Raw genomic sequence first — 17,603 nt, 5'->3', positions numbered from 1 at the left:
TCAGCAAACACCAAAGAGTAAACTCAAAATAGTTTTATTTCTTAGACGCATTCTTGTGTTTTTGAATGGAGCAAAATATGCAGATCTACAATTGAAAAGCTGTGGAACTACTGGGCATTCCTTGAACGCCCTGTTCCAGGCCCCACACCATCACAGTTTTGAAAGAAGGGTCAGGGGTGATCCGGGGGTGAACCATGTCAACGTGCTTCTGTCACATGAAATGCCCAGCACATTCCTCTGACACGTTCTTTGAGGTAGACTCTGCGCTGTCTGTTCATTTTATTCTGAACAGTAAATGGCGCCATGACAACCACCACATGACCTGCTGCAAACACAAGCGCAGTCTCCGAGCATTTCCCTTCAGAGGACACGGCTCTCGCTGCCCGACGAGAGGCACAGATTTGTCAAAGCTTCGCGTCGCCATTCATGATGCACCGGTCCTACCAGCCAATTCTTCCGTGCGGCAACAAATTCCTGCAACAGAAATGGGACAAAACATACTATGATGAACACCAGAGAAAGGTAAGATGCAGTGCCACTGGCGCTGGAGTGCGACGGTTTATCTCGGGGTCATTGGCTTAATATTGCATCATGAGCCCAATACGTTTGTCACCCCCAACAATATGATGTTATGAACCCCAATTTTTCACTTCACAAGTAGCCGACTGTTTCGTGTATAACCAACCACCTGTGACATCACAAGAAGACGAGTACAGTTGTGTATTGCGCTATAGGTGAGCACACGGTAAATAAAGTTCACAGGAGATGTCAGTGCTGCTTTGGGAGCAAAAGCGCCCGGGTGAATGAACCGGAGGACAGCTGCATTTCCCAAAAATAAGACAGACGCTCGAAACACCGCAACATTGTTTTTCAAACTTTCTGGCAGTGACGTTTGGAATTGTATGGAAACGGGCACCCACCAAGTACATTTTAAGGGCACGTCATCTTGGCGCTCGCGCTTAGACACATTTCAATTGAGGACAGAACTCCTCGGTGACTTCTAATGTATCAATTTACATTGTGCCAGGCTATGTATTCTATGCAATGTTTGCATGGTAGCAGCAAATGCTCTCAAGTTACCATAAACGATTGGCGGTGGTGCACAAAAGCACACACATATTGCATTATTCACTGCTGGTGGTGTCTGATACATCTACCCATTACCGACTGCACACATTGAGACAGAATAGGGTACGGCGCGACTAGTGGGTCAATGTTAAACCTAAGGGAGTTATCAAGTCCCATGCACCATAGGTACCCGGTCATAAAGGCATAACCCGTTATGTACCTACACCATGTTATGGCATCATGACAAAGGTTATTTTTATTGTGTGCTGTTGTGTGTTCATAAAAGTTGTTGTATGGAGCGTTGGAACCGAGAGAGCTGGACATTTGCCCCTGTCTATTATTTGTGTGATATTTGCCCTATCACTCTGCGCACCCGCAGGACCCCCAGGAGTCTTAGCTGCAAAAATGGCGAGAACTTCGAAACAAGACCAATCCAAGTCTTTAGGCAAGGGCCAGATGTTATGCTATGTTACAGGGATTTATACAGCGTTCCAATTCCATTTGCCTGGTCTACGGGCGCCCCTGAAAGAGAGGGGGTGGTGGGTTGGGTTAGTTGGAGAGTGGGGAAATGAAAGATAGCTTTGCTGTTGTGTTGATGTAATAAATAAAGCAAGCATTGAGGAAGACAACAGTTTTTACTTTTGTATAGACATGTATCTGACACTGCCATAATGGTACTTACTGCATGTCCATAAGCTGGCAAATAGTGTGAGTACCTGGACATAAATTGGCAAATGTCTATTTAATGCCCATAACAGAGCCAAAACAATTGGCTTTGCCAATGCTTGTTATAACAGGCATGCTGTGCAAGGAACAGATGTGAGGACACATATAGTGCTTGCAAGTCAAGTGGCTGAAACACACTCTTGGTTTGGACATTTGTATTACACCAGGAGCTGATTTACAGCTGCAATTAAGCCAGTAGCTTTCAGGAGACCCATAAAAACACATAGTTTGGTGCCCCTGTGTAGTAGAAGTAGGCCAGAGGGATCCCATGAGGGTGCGTTTTGGGCAGGTAGGAGCAGATAGCAGGTGGGAATGGCCAGAGGGATTAGCATGGTTTCGGGTGGTAAATGGGTGGGCAAAAAGTCAAACAAGGCTCACGCCCGTGCGTGCCATATCCGCCCTGTCAGTGGTGTTTCCTTGCTAGGTGGCGTGTAGCCAAAAGTGAAAACGACATTTGCAACAAGGATTTTAGTTGCTAGGCAACATGTTGTGATTCACAAAATCAGGATAGTTGAATAAACACATGTGATTACTTTCCTAATCGCAAGTGGCCAAGGACCACAGACTAATTTCTTGTACACTGTAGTAAGCATACATGCGAAATTATTATCATGTCTGTTTTTATATTACACGCCGTTATTAGCACACTGGCCCTTGTAACCACGCGTGCCTAACTACCTCAGCGTATGCGCCCGCATGTTGAACGTGTCTGATATGTGTATTAGCTACTTCTGAAATGTAATTGTGCATGTTTGTACGGTTAAGAGATTAATACATGTTGGCGAAGCGCAGGGGCCGCAAACAGATGGCAGATTACGACACGACTCCTTGTGACACTTGACCCCGGCTAACAAGTTGACAGTGGTTTAAAAGCGAATCAAATTAATAGTCAAGCAATCACGGAGATACTTGTCATATTTTTTTTAAAAAGGCATAGGAGGACCCACGATAACAAGATACGGTAGGGAATCAGAGCCGGTCCGATAGCACAGCGTACAGAGTTGACACCAGTACAGAGTCTGCTGACGCAGGTTCGAATCCCAGCAAGAGTCAAACTCAGCCTTTCATCCTTCCGAGCTCGGTAAATGAGTACCACACACTGTGGGTTATAATAACCAGCTCTTGTAGCGCTATATAAATGATTAATTATAGGTTTCATGCAAGGCAACACCTTGAGAGTTATGACAGCTTCCAGCTGACAATCATATTGTCGTTGGAGATGCATAAGGAACTATATTGACTTTAAGGGACCTGATCATTGACAATAATTTCTTCTTAATAATATCCGGTTGTACATGGCTCTCTATCCCAGAATGCCCTCGCTTTTAAGTCTGGTGGTGGTAATAGCTTAGTAATTAGCCGGTTTAATGGTACTCAGTCAGTCGATATGATAAGGGCTGAGTCAGCTTTGCCAGGTTCCAAACGTGCAAAGTGCCGACTTCCCCATGTTATAGATGAGCACTTAAATCTTGAGGTATCCTGCTGAGACTTTCTTTGAGCCCTTGTTGACTGGTGATTTTTTTTAACTGGAGGGGTGCACACATTTTCCATAAACATGCGCATGTGACTGAGTGTAGGAAGGGAGCCCGTACCAACCAATGGGGATTCAAGCCCCGCCGCCCTAGAAAATTTAAAAAACAAGCATTGGCAATGCCAACTGTTTGGGCTTTTGTGTAAGCATGGGAAAGGGTACTTGCCAGACATAGCCGTTTGTTTGTATGTTTGTTTATTCATTTGTAATGCACACCAGACCCAGAGGTATCAGGGCGCAGAGGTTACAAGGAGATACACAGCTTAGTTTACAGGAATAAGTTGCACATGGCAAACAGATATGGAACAACGGTACAGGCCGTCGTGGTATTAACTGCCCATTGATGGTAGCAGGTGCAAAATGGTGCAAGTACCTGGGCATCTTAATAGCAGTGCCTGGCAAATGCCTAATACTTATACACAAGCCAAAACTGTTGGCTTTGCCAATGTTTGTTTTTAACAGGACTTCCGTGAAGGACACGCAGAATATTTATAAATAGTGTCTGAAGGCAGACCTGGTAAGACATTTTTATAACACTAGCAGTGGGTTTACAACTGCAATTAAGTTAGTAACTCTCAGAAGACTGCTTTGAAAAACCACTGTAATTGTAATTGGTAATTTATAATGCGCTTAAGACCCAGGGGTTTCTAAGCACGGACCTGTGGATCAAAACTTTGTTGCTCAGTGTTGTCTTGCCCCCAAGGCGAGCGCGTTGCCCCTGAGCTATGCTCCCGTTGACAAAAAAATATATATAATTGTAATTGGCAGGCACTTCCAGTGCAAACCTTGATGGGAAGGCTGGAATAAAGCGAGATCAAGAGTTCACATGAGGAGGTGTTTTGGAGGGGAGGGGGAGGGGCAGGAACTGGATGGGAATGGCCGTAAGGATTAGTAGGGCCATGGGCAGTCAATGGGTGGGCAAACAACCAAACACCACCTAAAGGCTGTGCCCCTCCTTATATGCCATTCCTCCCTATCGGTACTCTAATGCAATGGTTTTGGCTTATAGGTGTCGCAAGCGGTGCCCAATAGCCCAAACAAAAAAGGCACTCTCCTTTAATCCATGTAATGATACATCTGTGTAATACATGGAAGGCACTTACCTGAAACAAACGGTCAAATCCGATGTTTGCACAACATGAGGAGAACAGGTCTTTCTTCTAACTTGTGCCCTGTGGCATCTCCTCAGCCTCGCCCTTTGCCCAACTTGTCTGGGACTTGGAGTTCTCATGAGCTCCTTTTGATAGTAGGGATGTGATTGTTTTCATATGATTTGTGATAGCTCGGCGAGTGAAGCCATCACACCCGTCTTCTGTGTGTAGTCCCAGGTTCCATTGCAGCCAGGACCGACTGAGCCCTTCCGCGACCGACCCATTAAGTTCACCACAGAGGTGTGTGGCCTGAAGTGCTATCCACAAGTCGCGGATTGGATTCGTGGCAAGAATGACTCCGGCTTTCATTCTTCCGAGGTCGGGCAATTGTGTAGCAATTTCAATAATAGCTGTACAAATATGTTGTGCATAATACGATATGGTGAAAAGACTGTGGGCCTCATCACGGGTTGGGCGGTAGCCCTTAAATGCAGCGGTAACAGTGGTATTGCTGCATTTACCACTCTGCCCAATCTCGAGTCCTGCGTGTTTTCCCCCAGCTCTGAGCTGGGGGTAAACATGCTGGAGACATGCCAATTTTCGGTGTCTTTACTGCCGGTGGTATTACCGCGTGGTATTACTGTGCAGTAATTGCATCAAAAATTTCCCATTGGGTCCAATAGCCCCATTGGTGAATGTGGCGTAACCTTTATTACCCACCCCGTGATCCGGTGGTAATAACGCCGGACGGGTGGGGGCAAACTGGCCCTGTATGTTCTAAAGACCTCCCGGTGCCCCCATACCACTCGCCTTCGTTATCAAAACTCTTTGGAAATTTGACAGGCAGCAGAGTGACGTACTCTGAAACTCAGGATTACGGGAAAACCTTACATTTTTTACAACAGAAATCAAAAGCAGGAATGACTGTTGAGATGTGGTTATAGAAAAGCTGGACCATGAGTACCTTTTTTATGCAACCATGAAGATCCTGAGATCTTTCCAAGCTGTGCTTAGCAGGCAAGCCTGGCCCTGCATGGTTTGTGGGATTTTCTGTAGCAGTGTTTTTCGACAACAACGACTGCTTTCCCGCTGAGATCGCAATAATTAAAAATGACTACGTTTTTCAGAGGAGGGTTAGTTTACAGCAAACGTTATCATTGTAAGAGGCTTCTATTGTTACAGTGTTTTGTGCAATCTCGCCACAAAACCGGTTCGTGCATCTACCCGAGAAAGAAGCAATTGACATGTTTAAAATGCTATTTTTAACTTCTGCTTATCAACCAGTTGAGCCCACTTGGTTCTGTTCCGACATCCTCCCGCAATATGTGCGGTGGGGTAGTCAAAATATAAAGTACATATACAGAAAAATCACTCATATTTTACGTGGCGGCTTTGTAAAGATTAGTCCAGATCCCCTTGCCATTGTGGCAATGCCAACATGGTACCCTGGCACACAGATGCCAGCTGGCTCATGCTCCCATTACAGAATATGTAATGATTGTAAAAGCACTTACAAACCTGTGCAAATGAGCCAATGTGCGTATGTTCACTCGAAAGAGTCTGTCGTGCTTTGTATTAATACACCAGCAGCGCCCACACAAGAGACACCACAAGAAATATATTTGCTGCAGTCTGCACCGTTAAATCTCACTCTGAGAGGGTACGAGGTTTCCTCCGCTTGGACCATGATACTAGTAGGGAACACACATAGATATAGTTTTAGCACATAGATATAGTCTTAGCATACGCGAGCTGATGTTTTGCTAAGCGGAGACGGGAGGTTTCCTGTTTGCCATTTGGGGAGATGTCATCAGTCACTTCCGTGCGATCAGTGACACCGCTCTGCTGCTGATTAATGCACACATGGGCTCTACCCGCAACGTGCACACATCACATTTCATGGTAGTGATGCACTCCTGTGTCCGAGAGCATCACCGTGATCATCTGTGCTTTAGCGTATGGGCCTTTTTTCATGCTTATTTGTGCACCCTATATATTGAACTAAGAAATACATGATACCATAACAGCGACTATGGCTCTGCAATGAAAGATGAGGGGAACAAGAAAACACATGCTTCTAGCACTCATTTCATTGCATATCAAAGCAAGCTCCCAAAATGCAAATTACTTTAGCTATTTTAAACATTGTATCATTTTATTTAGAAGATGTGTGGTATCTTTCCCATTCAAAGATGGCCACTAGTTTTGGCTTAATTCCAGAGACCGTCATTAGACACAGTCATCCAAGATGGCTGCCTTCATGGAAGAGCTCTAAGATATGATAGGTTATTTATAATGCACTTAATACCCAGAGCGCAGACCCAGGGATCAAACCTGTGTTGCTTCATGTCGTCTTGCTTCCAAGGCGAGCATGTTGCTGCTGAGCTATCCTCCTGAGACACAGCAAAGCTCAAAGAGTTCAGAGATTGGCAGGAATGGGTGGGATTAGCAATAGGGATTAGTATGGCTAGGGGCAGGGAATGGAAGGGATTAAATAAACAAACAACTGTGTATCCCTCCTCAAATGTCATTCCCACTGGAAAGCATTACAGACCCTCATTCAAAGCCCACATTTGAAGCTCTTATGTTAAAGTACTTATTTTAATGACAATAGTTTTGGGTTAAAGGTAGCGCTTTCAGCGCCACCTAATAGCCCAACTAATAATGTTCTGCATTGCAATGCTTAATTTTACAGCACGCTTCTGTGAAAAACGGGTTAAATAGAGGGCGGGGCTGACCAGGGAAGCTTGGAGCTGCTTCTTCTGTGAGCTCCGTATGCCATGCCCGTTTCCTACTCCCGCCGTGGGGAAAAGCACTTGCTCTCCCCAGCATCCGTATGAGAGAAGTAGGCAGCTTGGTGTAGGCTATATTGGGGATCGATTGTTGCCCCTTTGCCCGTTGCGAGCACAACAAAGTTGGAGGTGAGTTTTGGCAAGATGCCGCCTGCAGCGGGTTCCGGAAGATGGCAGCATAATGGAAAGACTTCAGCTGGTGGGGCGACTTACTGATGAAGGCGGGTCGAGGTAAGCAGGTAGAGTGGAAGAGTCCCGGAAAAGCATTGGATGGAGCTTGGTTGCGGGAGAATATAATATGGAGCCTGGGAGCAGTGTGCGACTCCCGCCGGTGTGTACTGACGGGGACTGCTCTTTGGTTGTTTGCAATGAGGAGGTGAGATCGCTCTGCCAAGGCCTGGCCCCTGATTTTGCCCATCGGCCCATTCAAGCTTATGTGTTAACAGTGCAGCGGATACTGGAGGATCAGAGGTGGGCGATCTCAGCGGTTATAGCTGCAGTGTTTCAAGTGGCGAGGGAGTTGAGGACCATTACCTCAGCAATATGTTGTGTCAGGCTGAGGCGAGTGTACGTGGCACTCTCAGCAGGAGCCCGTAGGAGCAAAAAAGAGACTTACTATGCAGATGCTGTTGTGATTGAAGGCTTCTCGTTGTGGAGACACAATGAAAGTAGCACTGGGTGGCATGTATGTTACTCAGCGGTTGGTGGCCTTGTGGTTGAACCTCCTGGATCTGCTGGGGGTTTGAAAAAGCTTCTGGTGCTGGAACTGTGGGTCTTGAGACTCTTGCTAAACATGGACCCCATACAAACTGTTGAAGTGTCCAGACATATCAAGGTGGTGTAGGAGTGAGCTCGAGGGACATCATAGAGGGGACGAGCACAGTTTGAAGTGCGTGTATCTGAGTACCCAAGGTGAAAGCAGAGGGAACATTTACACGATCACAGCAAGGGGCAAGGTTGCACAGGGATCTTCTGCCAGCCATGGTTAAGATGCCAGCAAAGCAGAAGAGCCCACTCTCAGGGGACATAAAAGCGTTAATGCAGGTGCAGCAGGCCTCCAAGTGGAACCAGCTACAGGCGATGGCTCAGATTCATTCTCCGCAAAGTCTGCAGTCGCATATGGATGATGCGCCTATGATGAAGTCGGACTTGCAATGGATGCTTTCAGAAATTAAGAAAGAAATCAAAGCGAGTGCCGTGAATCTGAATAAGTCCATAGCAGAGCTAGATAAGCGTGTGTTTGCTGCAGGTTAGAGGTTAGAGGAATTGGGAATGACCGTTTGTGATCAGGGGCATGAACAGGCTAAATTACCGGAGAGAATGGTGATGGAGGGGGGTCTTGAGCAGCAGCAGGACTATATCCAGGTAAAGCAAGAGGATGCAGAAAATAGATCAAAGCAGAACAATATCAGATTGCAAGGTGTCCCTAAACACATTGCCGATGGAGAGTTGGCAGCGCATGTCGCAGCGCTTTTGAGACACGTTCTGTATGCCTCGTAGGAGATGCAAATAGTGCTGGACCGAACACACTGGGTCTACTCGACCTATCAACAAAGCAGACATTTACTTCCAGATGTACTCACACAGGTCCACCTGTTCCAACTTAAAGAGAGAATCATGGCTGCAGCAAGGAAACAAGAGAGGATTCCATTTAGAGCGGCGTCTGTACTGTTGTTTCAAGATCTGGCCCAGGAAAGATTGCAGAAAGGAAATTACAAACTGGCTGCGAGAGAGGGATTTTAGGTACAGATGGATATTCCCATGTAGGCTGAAGTTCAAATTCCAAAGGAAGTCCTATAGCACAGCCAAAGAGGAGGAAGTTGCGGACCTAATGGGAAAGGATGAAGGCGGGCTGCATAAAGAATTGTCTCCTGATAGAGAGAGCCGGACATGCAGAGGAAGAAGGTGCCAGAGAAGGAGGGATGGAAAAGAGGTCATCCTTGCTCCAAAGGAAGGGGAAAAGGGTATCATCCTCCGACAGTCACATGAGGGACTGGGATTCGGCACTTGGTATGAGAATGGAAATGTGGTGGGGGATTTTAGGGTGGATGGGTGGACGAGGGAGAGCCTAGCAGTTTTGGCTTAGTTTAAGCAGTGATTTGTTCTAGCGTGGATTCTGATATACGGCTCGCTTAAGAGGTAGAGGAGGATGTTGGAGGGCAAGTCTTGAACGGGGGTGAGGTGGGGGCATGAAAATTGATCCATAGGCTCCAGGGACGATTGTTGTTCCTTTAGGGGAGTTATGTGGTTGAACATGTTTTGGTTTTTGGTCTTTCTGTATGTTAAGATGGTTACAACATCATATATAGCTAGTTGTGGTTTATGGCAACATGAATGGGTCTTGGAGAGGGTGTATAGGCTCACACTGATATTGATGAAGCATGATCTTAGATGCATAAAATAGCTAAGGACGATCTGTGAATAAGGCATTGTGACCCTCAATTTATGGGGTCTTAACTCCCCTTTAAAGAGGCGCTCCATATTGAGACGGTTGACAGAACTGTTTTTCGTCACGAAACCCATGCAATGTAATGTATTCCCCAAACAATACTTTCCAAACAGTGGTTATAACAAGAGGGGTGTAGCTATTCTAATCGGTAAAGGGATTGATTTTTCTAAACCTTTAATTTTCAGGGATCCAGACAGGAGATTTGTGGTTCTCAAAGGGTTAATAGAGGGGCAGATTTTTACATTGGTCGCATCATATGCTTTGGGAAGCTGAGGGGTCTCTGTGAAGGTCAGGTAATGATTGGAGGGGATCTTAATTGTGTTATGGACCCAGCTTTGGATAAAACGCTTCCTCCAATGCCAAATGATATTAGAAACCAACAAGAATTGGAAAGGCTTCTTAGGGACTTGGAATTAATAGAAACATGGTATTTCTTTAGGGAAGGCAAAAGGGATTAGAAGTACTTTTCGGGTGGTCCATACGGGTTTCTCTAGGTTTTACATGTTATTGGTGTCGGCAACACTGGTATCAATGGTACTTTCAGTGGACACAGGTCTGCGATATCTCTGAGATCATGCTCCCGTATTAATACGGTTAGAGGTTAATAATCTGATGGCAACAGGGAGGAAGCTGTGACGTTTGAACAAACTAGTTTTACGAGATGTCTCGATTGGAGCTCATATTGAGGAGGAATTATTTTTGGGAAAATGCAGTAGGGGTTAGGGACTGGAGAATGATTTGGGATATTGGGAAGGCTGAGGTGAAAAAAGAATTTATAGGAAAAACGGCTGCATTCTTGAGGGCACAGGAATTGTTACAAACTGCACTGGAACAGGCAGCCGCTGCTGCGGAGCTGGATCACAAAAGTGAGGGGTCCTTGAAATACTTTCAGGAGTTAACTATAGTGTGAAAGCATCTGCAGTCACATTTAGCAGATCGATCGGCTCAATTACTACTACAATCCAAAACAGTGATATTATATAAAGGGCAATAAGACTAATAGATTCCTGGTGGCTAAATTGCCCAAACAAAAAGGTAGGAATTATATTTTGGAATTATGGATGATACAGGTTTTAGGAGAAGAGGGGAAGGGGAATAAATGAGTATTATGGAGACGTTCTCTAAACGCCTTGTAAGGGAAGAACCTGTAGATCTTGAGAGTCAAACAGCATTCTTACAAAAGGCGGGTCTGCCCTAGCTATCGATGGAGATAAGGAATTGTTGGAGGCTCTGATAACCGCTGCTAAGGGGGGGAAGGGTGAGAGATTATCTGCCTTACAACAAAGCCCTTGGGCCTGCTGCCTTTGGAAATGGTTATTACAGGTTGTTTAAGCCCTGGTTAGTACAGCCCCTGACCAAGTTGGTTAACACAATCTTGGAGAAAGGAGAGGTCTCACAGGATATGAGTATCTCAGTTACTTCATTGTTGCTTAAGCCCGGTAACGATATGACTGACTGTACAAGTTATCATTCTGTATCGCTTCTTAACAGGGATGCGAAAATATATGTAAAAATCTTATAATTTTTTTGTAGTTGGTTATTTATAACACACTTAATACCCAGAGGTTTCTAAGCGTGGACCCGGGTATTGAACCTGTGTTGCTCCACATCATCTTGCTTCCCAGGCGAGTGCGTTGCCTCTGAGCTATCCTCCCAAGACACTATATGATTGCTGGTTGTGTTACCTAATATTATCCATCCGGATCAATCGGGGTTCATACTTAATTCGTAATGCGCATGATAACATCAGGATAGTGATACGTTTAATCGAATAGGGCGGACGAACGGTTTAGAAATGGTCAGTGGTGACTTTGGGTGCTAGACGGGTCTTTGATAGCATGGGCAGGAGATATTTGAGATATATGTTTAAAGCATTTGGTGTCAGGCTTAGGTTTATTTTCTTGGTATTGGCTAACTTTTGAATACTGGCTATGAAACTTAATGTTAATGGGATGTTATCAGCCCTGATCACTATATTACAAGGTACCTGTCAGGGTTGTCTGCTCTCGCTGTTAATTTTTGCTATGGCTATGGAGCCACAAGCACGTGTAAGCAGGAGTGATCAGAGGATTGAAGGGGTTCGATGTGAAGGGAAGTTCCATAAAATTCAACGTCTTGTTGTTTTTACGTAATACAGGTCAATCACTACCGAGGGATATGGAAATCCTGCAGGAGTTGGGAAACACCTCAGGGTTTATGATTAACTATACCAAATCTAAGGTGCTTGATATATTGGAGGATCCAGAACGAGTCTGGGAGTGGAGTGAGGAATTTCCCCTGATATGGGTATGTGAGAGAGTGGATTATCTTGGGGTGACGCTGATGCCAAGGTGCAGGGGACTTTATAAAGCAAATATACCTCCACTTTGGCGAGAGTATCGTATCATTTAAAATGTTGGAATCTGCAGGAATTATCTTGGATTGTTAGAATCAGTGCGGTTAAAATGACGCTCCTTCCTAGATTTTGTAGTTGATCTGAGCTCTTCTGGTTGTGATCCTGTAACAGCAGCCATTGGACTATTAGCAGCCTCCCGATATACATGCAAGAGGAACTGGGCCCTGGAAATCCCCTGCACCGAGAATAGAAGACCCAGCCATAGAAAAAAGTTCAACTGTCTTTATCACACATTCAAATGACTGAGATTGCAGCATTAACAACACAGCATTCTCGATGCTCACTCTGTGTCTAGGTGATTATCAGCTGGTTTTGTTCACAAGTGACATCACAAAATGCTGTTACATTCCAAAAACCTATCATGGGAAAGGATTGGTCAATGAGGTGAACTAAATATACTTTTCTATATTGGTTAGTACATTCATTAGGTAAGCATATCTGGCGGCTTCTCCGGTGACCACCACCAAAAGTATCAAATACAAAGTTCCAGGTTAGTGAAAGGTGGTTGGCCAATGCAGCGTTGTATACGCTTATCTTAGAAGGTGAATAGGGATTGGACTGAAAGGTTCTTCTCAGCCTTGGAGCCTTGGACAGGTACCAGCCCACGTGCAACACTGAAGGTAGTGGTAATGACTCCGAAGGTGCTCCGTGTTCCCAATAAGATACCTTCTCCGATCTCCTAAGGCATGAGACAGAACATTTGTCTTTGAACCTGTGCTACATTTGTATCCCTCTGCCACCAGTATGATGGGAACAGCAATCTCTATCTAGCTCGAATGAATAAACACTCTCTAGCATGTTCAGGTCACGTGTGTAGGAACCATGAAATGTCTGTCTCCTGCCTGTAATTATGAGGATTACCTGCATGGCGTTCTTGCAGGTGCCCCATCCTTTCAGCTTATCTGGAAACATTCCTTCTTTTTGTTTCCTTGGCTATCAGTGCACAGTAACTAAACTGGAAGCCTGCTCTGTCAGCTTCAGCTGGATCAGTCTATCAGCTTGAGTTCTCAAAGATTCTCCCATTCACTACAATGTACCTGTGCCATCCATCTTTATTTGCATGACCACCTCTGTTAGTTGCGTTAAGCTTCAGCAAGCTGTCCAGATGTATGCTTAGGCGTCTTGCAGTTTTCTGCTTAGCGAAAGATATATGTGTGTCAGTCCTCTAACTATGTGAGTCAGAAGCATACCCATCGTGTCTATCATCAATAAACTAAAATGTCTATGTGGCTTCGTGCAGGAATGCATATGTGCTTCATGTCTAACGTTTCTATATCATGATGTCAGTCGTGATGTCATCGTCTCCTTGTGGCTGCAGTCAGTCAACTTGCTCTACAGATTGTGGGCTCATCTCTTCTGTGGCGCCATCAGGATATGGTCTGAATGGCTCTCTGAGCAAATAACATCTCCCACACCTGCAATACAACATCGACGAAGGAGAGCAGGGGGTCACAAGTGATGTACATCTCTTGTTCTCTGTCGACAGTCCGAGAGCGGGATGGGTGCAGCAAGGACTCTGTTTAGGTTCCCCTCTTCAATCCCCCCTCTGGGCGACAGGTCGACCACACGCCCAAAACTATTCTCTCTGGTGATGTATGGCTTTGCATTCCACACCTTCGCCACTCCTCCTAGGTTTCCAGCACGCCTTAATTGTTAGTCTATGCTCCAAGTCGTATAGCAGCAATCTCCATCGGGTTTGCGCCACATATGTCTTCCCCAAAAGTTGCTTGGATCAGGGGGAAAGGATACTCTTGTACCTGGTGAGAACAGAGGACATTGCTTCAGGTGTTATTGCAACACTCAGTGGGTCTGTGTTTCTCTGTCTGCTTTCGCCTCCACGCCCAATAAGATTTTCATCCCTATTGTCTTTTCAGTGGTATTCTTGCATTGTGCCATAGCTACTCTAATAATGCAGAAGGGGAATAAAACCAGCACTAATGCTGCTACCAGCAGTTTCAGTGCATTAGCCATCTATGATGGTATCCAGGAAAAGATGTATTGTCGGACAGTCTCCATCTTCTTCCATCAGGCTTATCATTGCCTCCATCTTCACGTTCAAGTTTGACAATTGCATGATTGCCTCGGTAAGTGTTTCATTTTCTCCATCGTGGGAAGGCAACAGGAAGGTCCGGTCTTGGTGCAAACGCCTCCTGCAATTGTTGAGAGAAGATCCAGGACGTATCTGTTCTGTAGGGTCATCACCCTAACAGCTCTTAACTCGTCCTTGATAGCATTGAACCCCTTGAAAGTCGAATTTTCCATGTGCAACTGTTCCCATCTGGTGATCTGGAGCCATTTAGCATTCAAACTGGTCTGGAATCCTGGGATCACTGATGCAAAAAAAATTTCATTTCTACGGAACAGTCTGTGCTCTGCTGGCATCCAGTCTAATGCATCTTCCATCTTGGACGAGATGTAGTTTCCCCTCTTCACACTTGTCAGTTCTGAGAACCTTTTCCTTCTCTTGTGTGTTTCCATCTTAGGGAACCTGTCTATTTCTATGTCTTTCCATGGCACTACTAATGCAGGTGTGTTCAGTTGCACTAGAGAGCATAATCCTCCCCAGTTTGGCGGCAGTTGCATGTATGCTTTAGATCCACAGGCCCAGTAGTGATCCATTAGCACTACCGTGCCAACCTTCATGTTTGGTATCTTCGATATTCACTTGCACCCTTTGTTCTCTCCAACCTTCACTGGACCATCATTCTGGATAGATAAGGAAGCATTCTCGAGTGGTATAATTGGCATAGGAACTGCTTCATTTTCCACCCAGGTCAGCAGTTTTGCGCTTGCTGCCCATTCTTTAAGACAATTGTAATTTTCCTTCCGCACTACTTCGATTGGAACTGTCAGGAGTGCATGTGCCTTGCTCCCTACCATTCCATCTTTCCATGCTTCCCCTGTAAATATTTGTCCGTATAGTAGCAGTTGGGATCTCTCCCAGCATCCTGGCATCCATCATATCTCCCCCTATCCTGTCTTCATGCATTATAGCTAATTTTGTGTCACTATTCTGACTTCCCCTTTGTTTGGTCTATCGGGAATGTATTCTTTTGTCTTGTGAGTGCTCCAATAGTCGTCTATCATTTCTTGAGTCTTGATGTAACTGTCTTCATATGGGAACGTCTTCTGAGACATCCATCTTAGTGTAGCCCACTTCCCTTGAAATCGACCTCTTGTGGTGCAGAGCGACAGGTACATAAGGCACTATTGGCCGTTGGGATTTCTGTTGCTATGAATGTGCTGGATGCGCTCATGGCATAGGGAATGAGAGGGCATACATAGCAGCTCTCCTTCGTTGTCTCTCTCCCCACCCTGGTCATGTGCTTGTACCACACATTGTAGATACATGGGCCAAATCAGCAAGGTATGCGTTTACATGTTCAAAATCTATGTCTGCGCTTCGCCTGAGTCTTTTTACTTCTCTGGCAGCGCTACTCATTTGACCAGATGTGGTTCCCGTGAAAGTAGGGATAGGGGTGGTGTAAGCAGGTACCAAAGAATATACATCGGACAGTGCAATCTTTGGTAGTGCAGTGAGGGTAAAGAGGTAGAGACAACAGAAGGCAAAAAAACATCACCATGATAAACCTTGCGCTAGCTTCCGTGTCTTGCACAGTCAGATTTCTTTTATATTGTCCATAGAGTCCATGGAAAAATTTGAAAAAGTCTTTGACATACATTATTATTGCTGTATTATGTTAGTCAAGTTCTGCAGCTGTTATACTGTGCCAGTGTTTCAAGAAACAATCGTTCCCAAATAAATCAAATTTCCGTACTGTTAAGCAGTGCAATAACAGGGGGATTACCTCGGGTTAATGTGTGCAACATAAAGAAGGAAAGCATAAAAGAACACTTTAGGTGGTATCATTGATTCAGAGGTTGTGACGAATTTGGAAAAGTGCGTCTTCAAAGGTGTGCAGGTATAAAGTCATTTGTCATATGTCAGTCCAACTTTCACGATGAATACGTAGTGTAAGGAAATAACAGTGTGCCTATTCAAGCTGTTCATTTTGCTCTTGCCTAGCTCTAGTCTGCAATCTCGTTTGTATCCATTGTGAATTCTCTTCTTCTTCTTCTTGTTTTTCTTCTTGCATTCGATCATCTATGAGCTGGACCCATGAAGTCTCACCTCTGCAGGTCTTAACGTCTCAAATATAGTTTCAAGGCTTTTTGCCAGCAAGCTTCACAGCCTTGTCCATTGCTTGCTCTACGGCGTCGGGAGCCTCAAAACAGGGTTTGTACCAGGTGCGGGTAAAATTCTGTAGGAGAACCTGGTTCCCTGATTATAGTAGTGGTTGCTTAAGCAGTTCAGAGTCTGTTACTTGGGCATTATCTTCCTCATCCTTCTTCAACCTCCCCTGCCGGGACGACTGGAGCTGTTGGGAGATAAAAAGAAGCACTAGTCATCATTGAAGCAACACAATCACGCATTTCATTACCTAAGACAGTGGATGTACACTGGGCATCTGTCAGCGCTCTAGTGGGAGGAGCAAGTGGGAGTCACATGCAGTGTCCTGTCACCACCTCAGGAGGGGTTAAATGGTGGTCGAATCCAGGCTGATTGCACAATCTGAACAAAGCTAAGGACATGCAATGTAGCCATCCCTTCTTTAGTGTTGCTTTTAGTTTGCCAATTTCTTCTTTGAGCAAGCCATTGAGGCGTTCACAAATCCTGTTCACTTGTGGGTGATAAGCACAGGAAAACGTATGCGTAATCCCCAATAGGGTTGTGATGTGCTCAAAGGTTTCGTTTACAAAGTTGGGTCCATTGTTTTAGCGCAGGACCTCGCACACCCCCCATTGTGAGAACACCTCTCTGATGAGGAATTTTGCTGCACTCTGGGCATTGGGGTGTGAACAAGGACCAGCTTCGATCCATTGCGAAAAAAAGGGCATATGGCCACTATCATGTAGCGGTACCCTTGGCATATCTGGATCATGTCCAAATAAGACCACACAAGAACTCATGAAAGTGGTGACAAGTTCTGCGAAATCTGGACAGAAACAGTCTTCCCCAATGTGTGCAGCAAGAGCATCGTTACTAAGGTGAGTGGGGTAGTGCAGCTGCATGAGCGCAGTCTGCAACAATGCCATAGGAATCACTGGCTTTCCTATGCTCTCCTGTCTCCACAGTGCATCCGTAGGGGATATCGTGCAACCACTCTTCACCCACAATTATTTCTCCTCTGTTGGCACTCGCCTCTGAAACACTACTATTTGGGTAACTATTTGGGTAACCGACAGTGAACTATACCCCTCTATCTATAGCACTTGTGCATAGGCGCGTTATAAATGCCATATCATATCATATGATGTCATATATTAGGTAACGCACACGCATTTGTGTGTTGGATGGTATGTCAAACTCTGTTACTTCTGTAAAATATGATGCTCGTTTTGCTTCTGTGTCTGCGGCTTCATTGCCATGGAAGATCGTGCCCACCCCCCTCATGTATGCCGGCCACTTCACGACTGCTATGGCTGATGAGATTTGTAGTACGTCTTTGAGTCTGGCCAATAGGGGTGTGTGCTGCACTGTTGTGCTGTG

The 17,603-nt window shown here is 45.3% G+C and overlaps 1 protein-coding gene across 1 annotated transcript in view; it reads left to right on the top strand.

The window, feature by feature from the left end:
* Window positions 1–228: 228 nt before the first annotated feature.
* The window catches only part of CFAP97D2 (CFAP97 domain containing 2), a 211,647-nt gene continuing 194,272 nt past the window's right edge, over window positions 229–17,603 (top strand). The window contains exon 1 of the mRNA XM_069637120.1: window positions 229–522. Coding sequence (XP_069493221.1) covers window positions 427–522 — 96 coding nt within the window. The 5' untranslated portion in view covers window positions 229–426. The remainder of the gene's footprint in view (window positions 523–17,603) is intronic.

This window comes from Ambystoma mexicanum, chromosome 7p, assembly GCF_040938575.1.
Source record: "Ambystoma mexicanum isolate Mex_15411 chromosome 7p, UKY_AmexF1_1, whole genome shotgun sequence".
NCBI classification, from domain to species: Eukaryota; Metazoa; Chordata; class Amphibia; order Caudata; family Ambystomatidae; genus Ambystoma; species Ambystoma mexicanum.
This window is presented reverse-complemented; position numbering and strand designations above follow the sequence as displayed.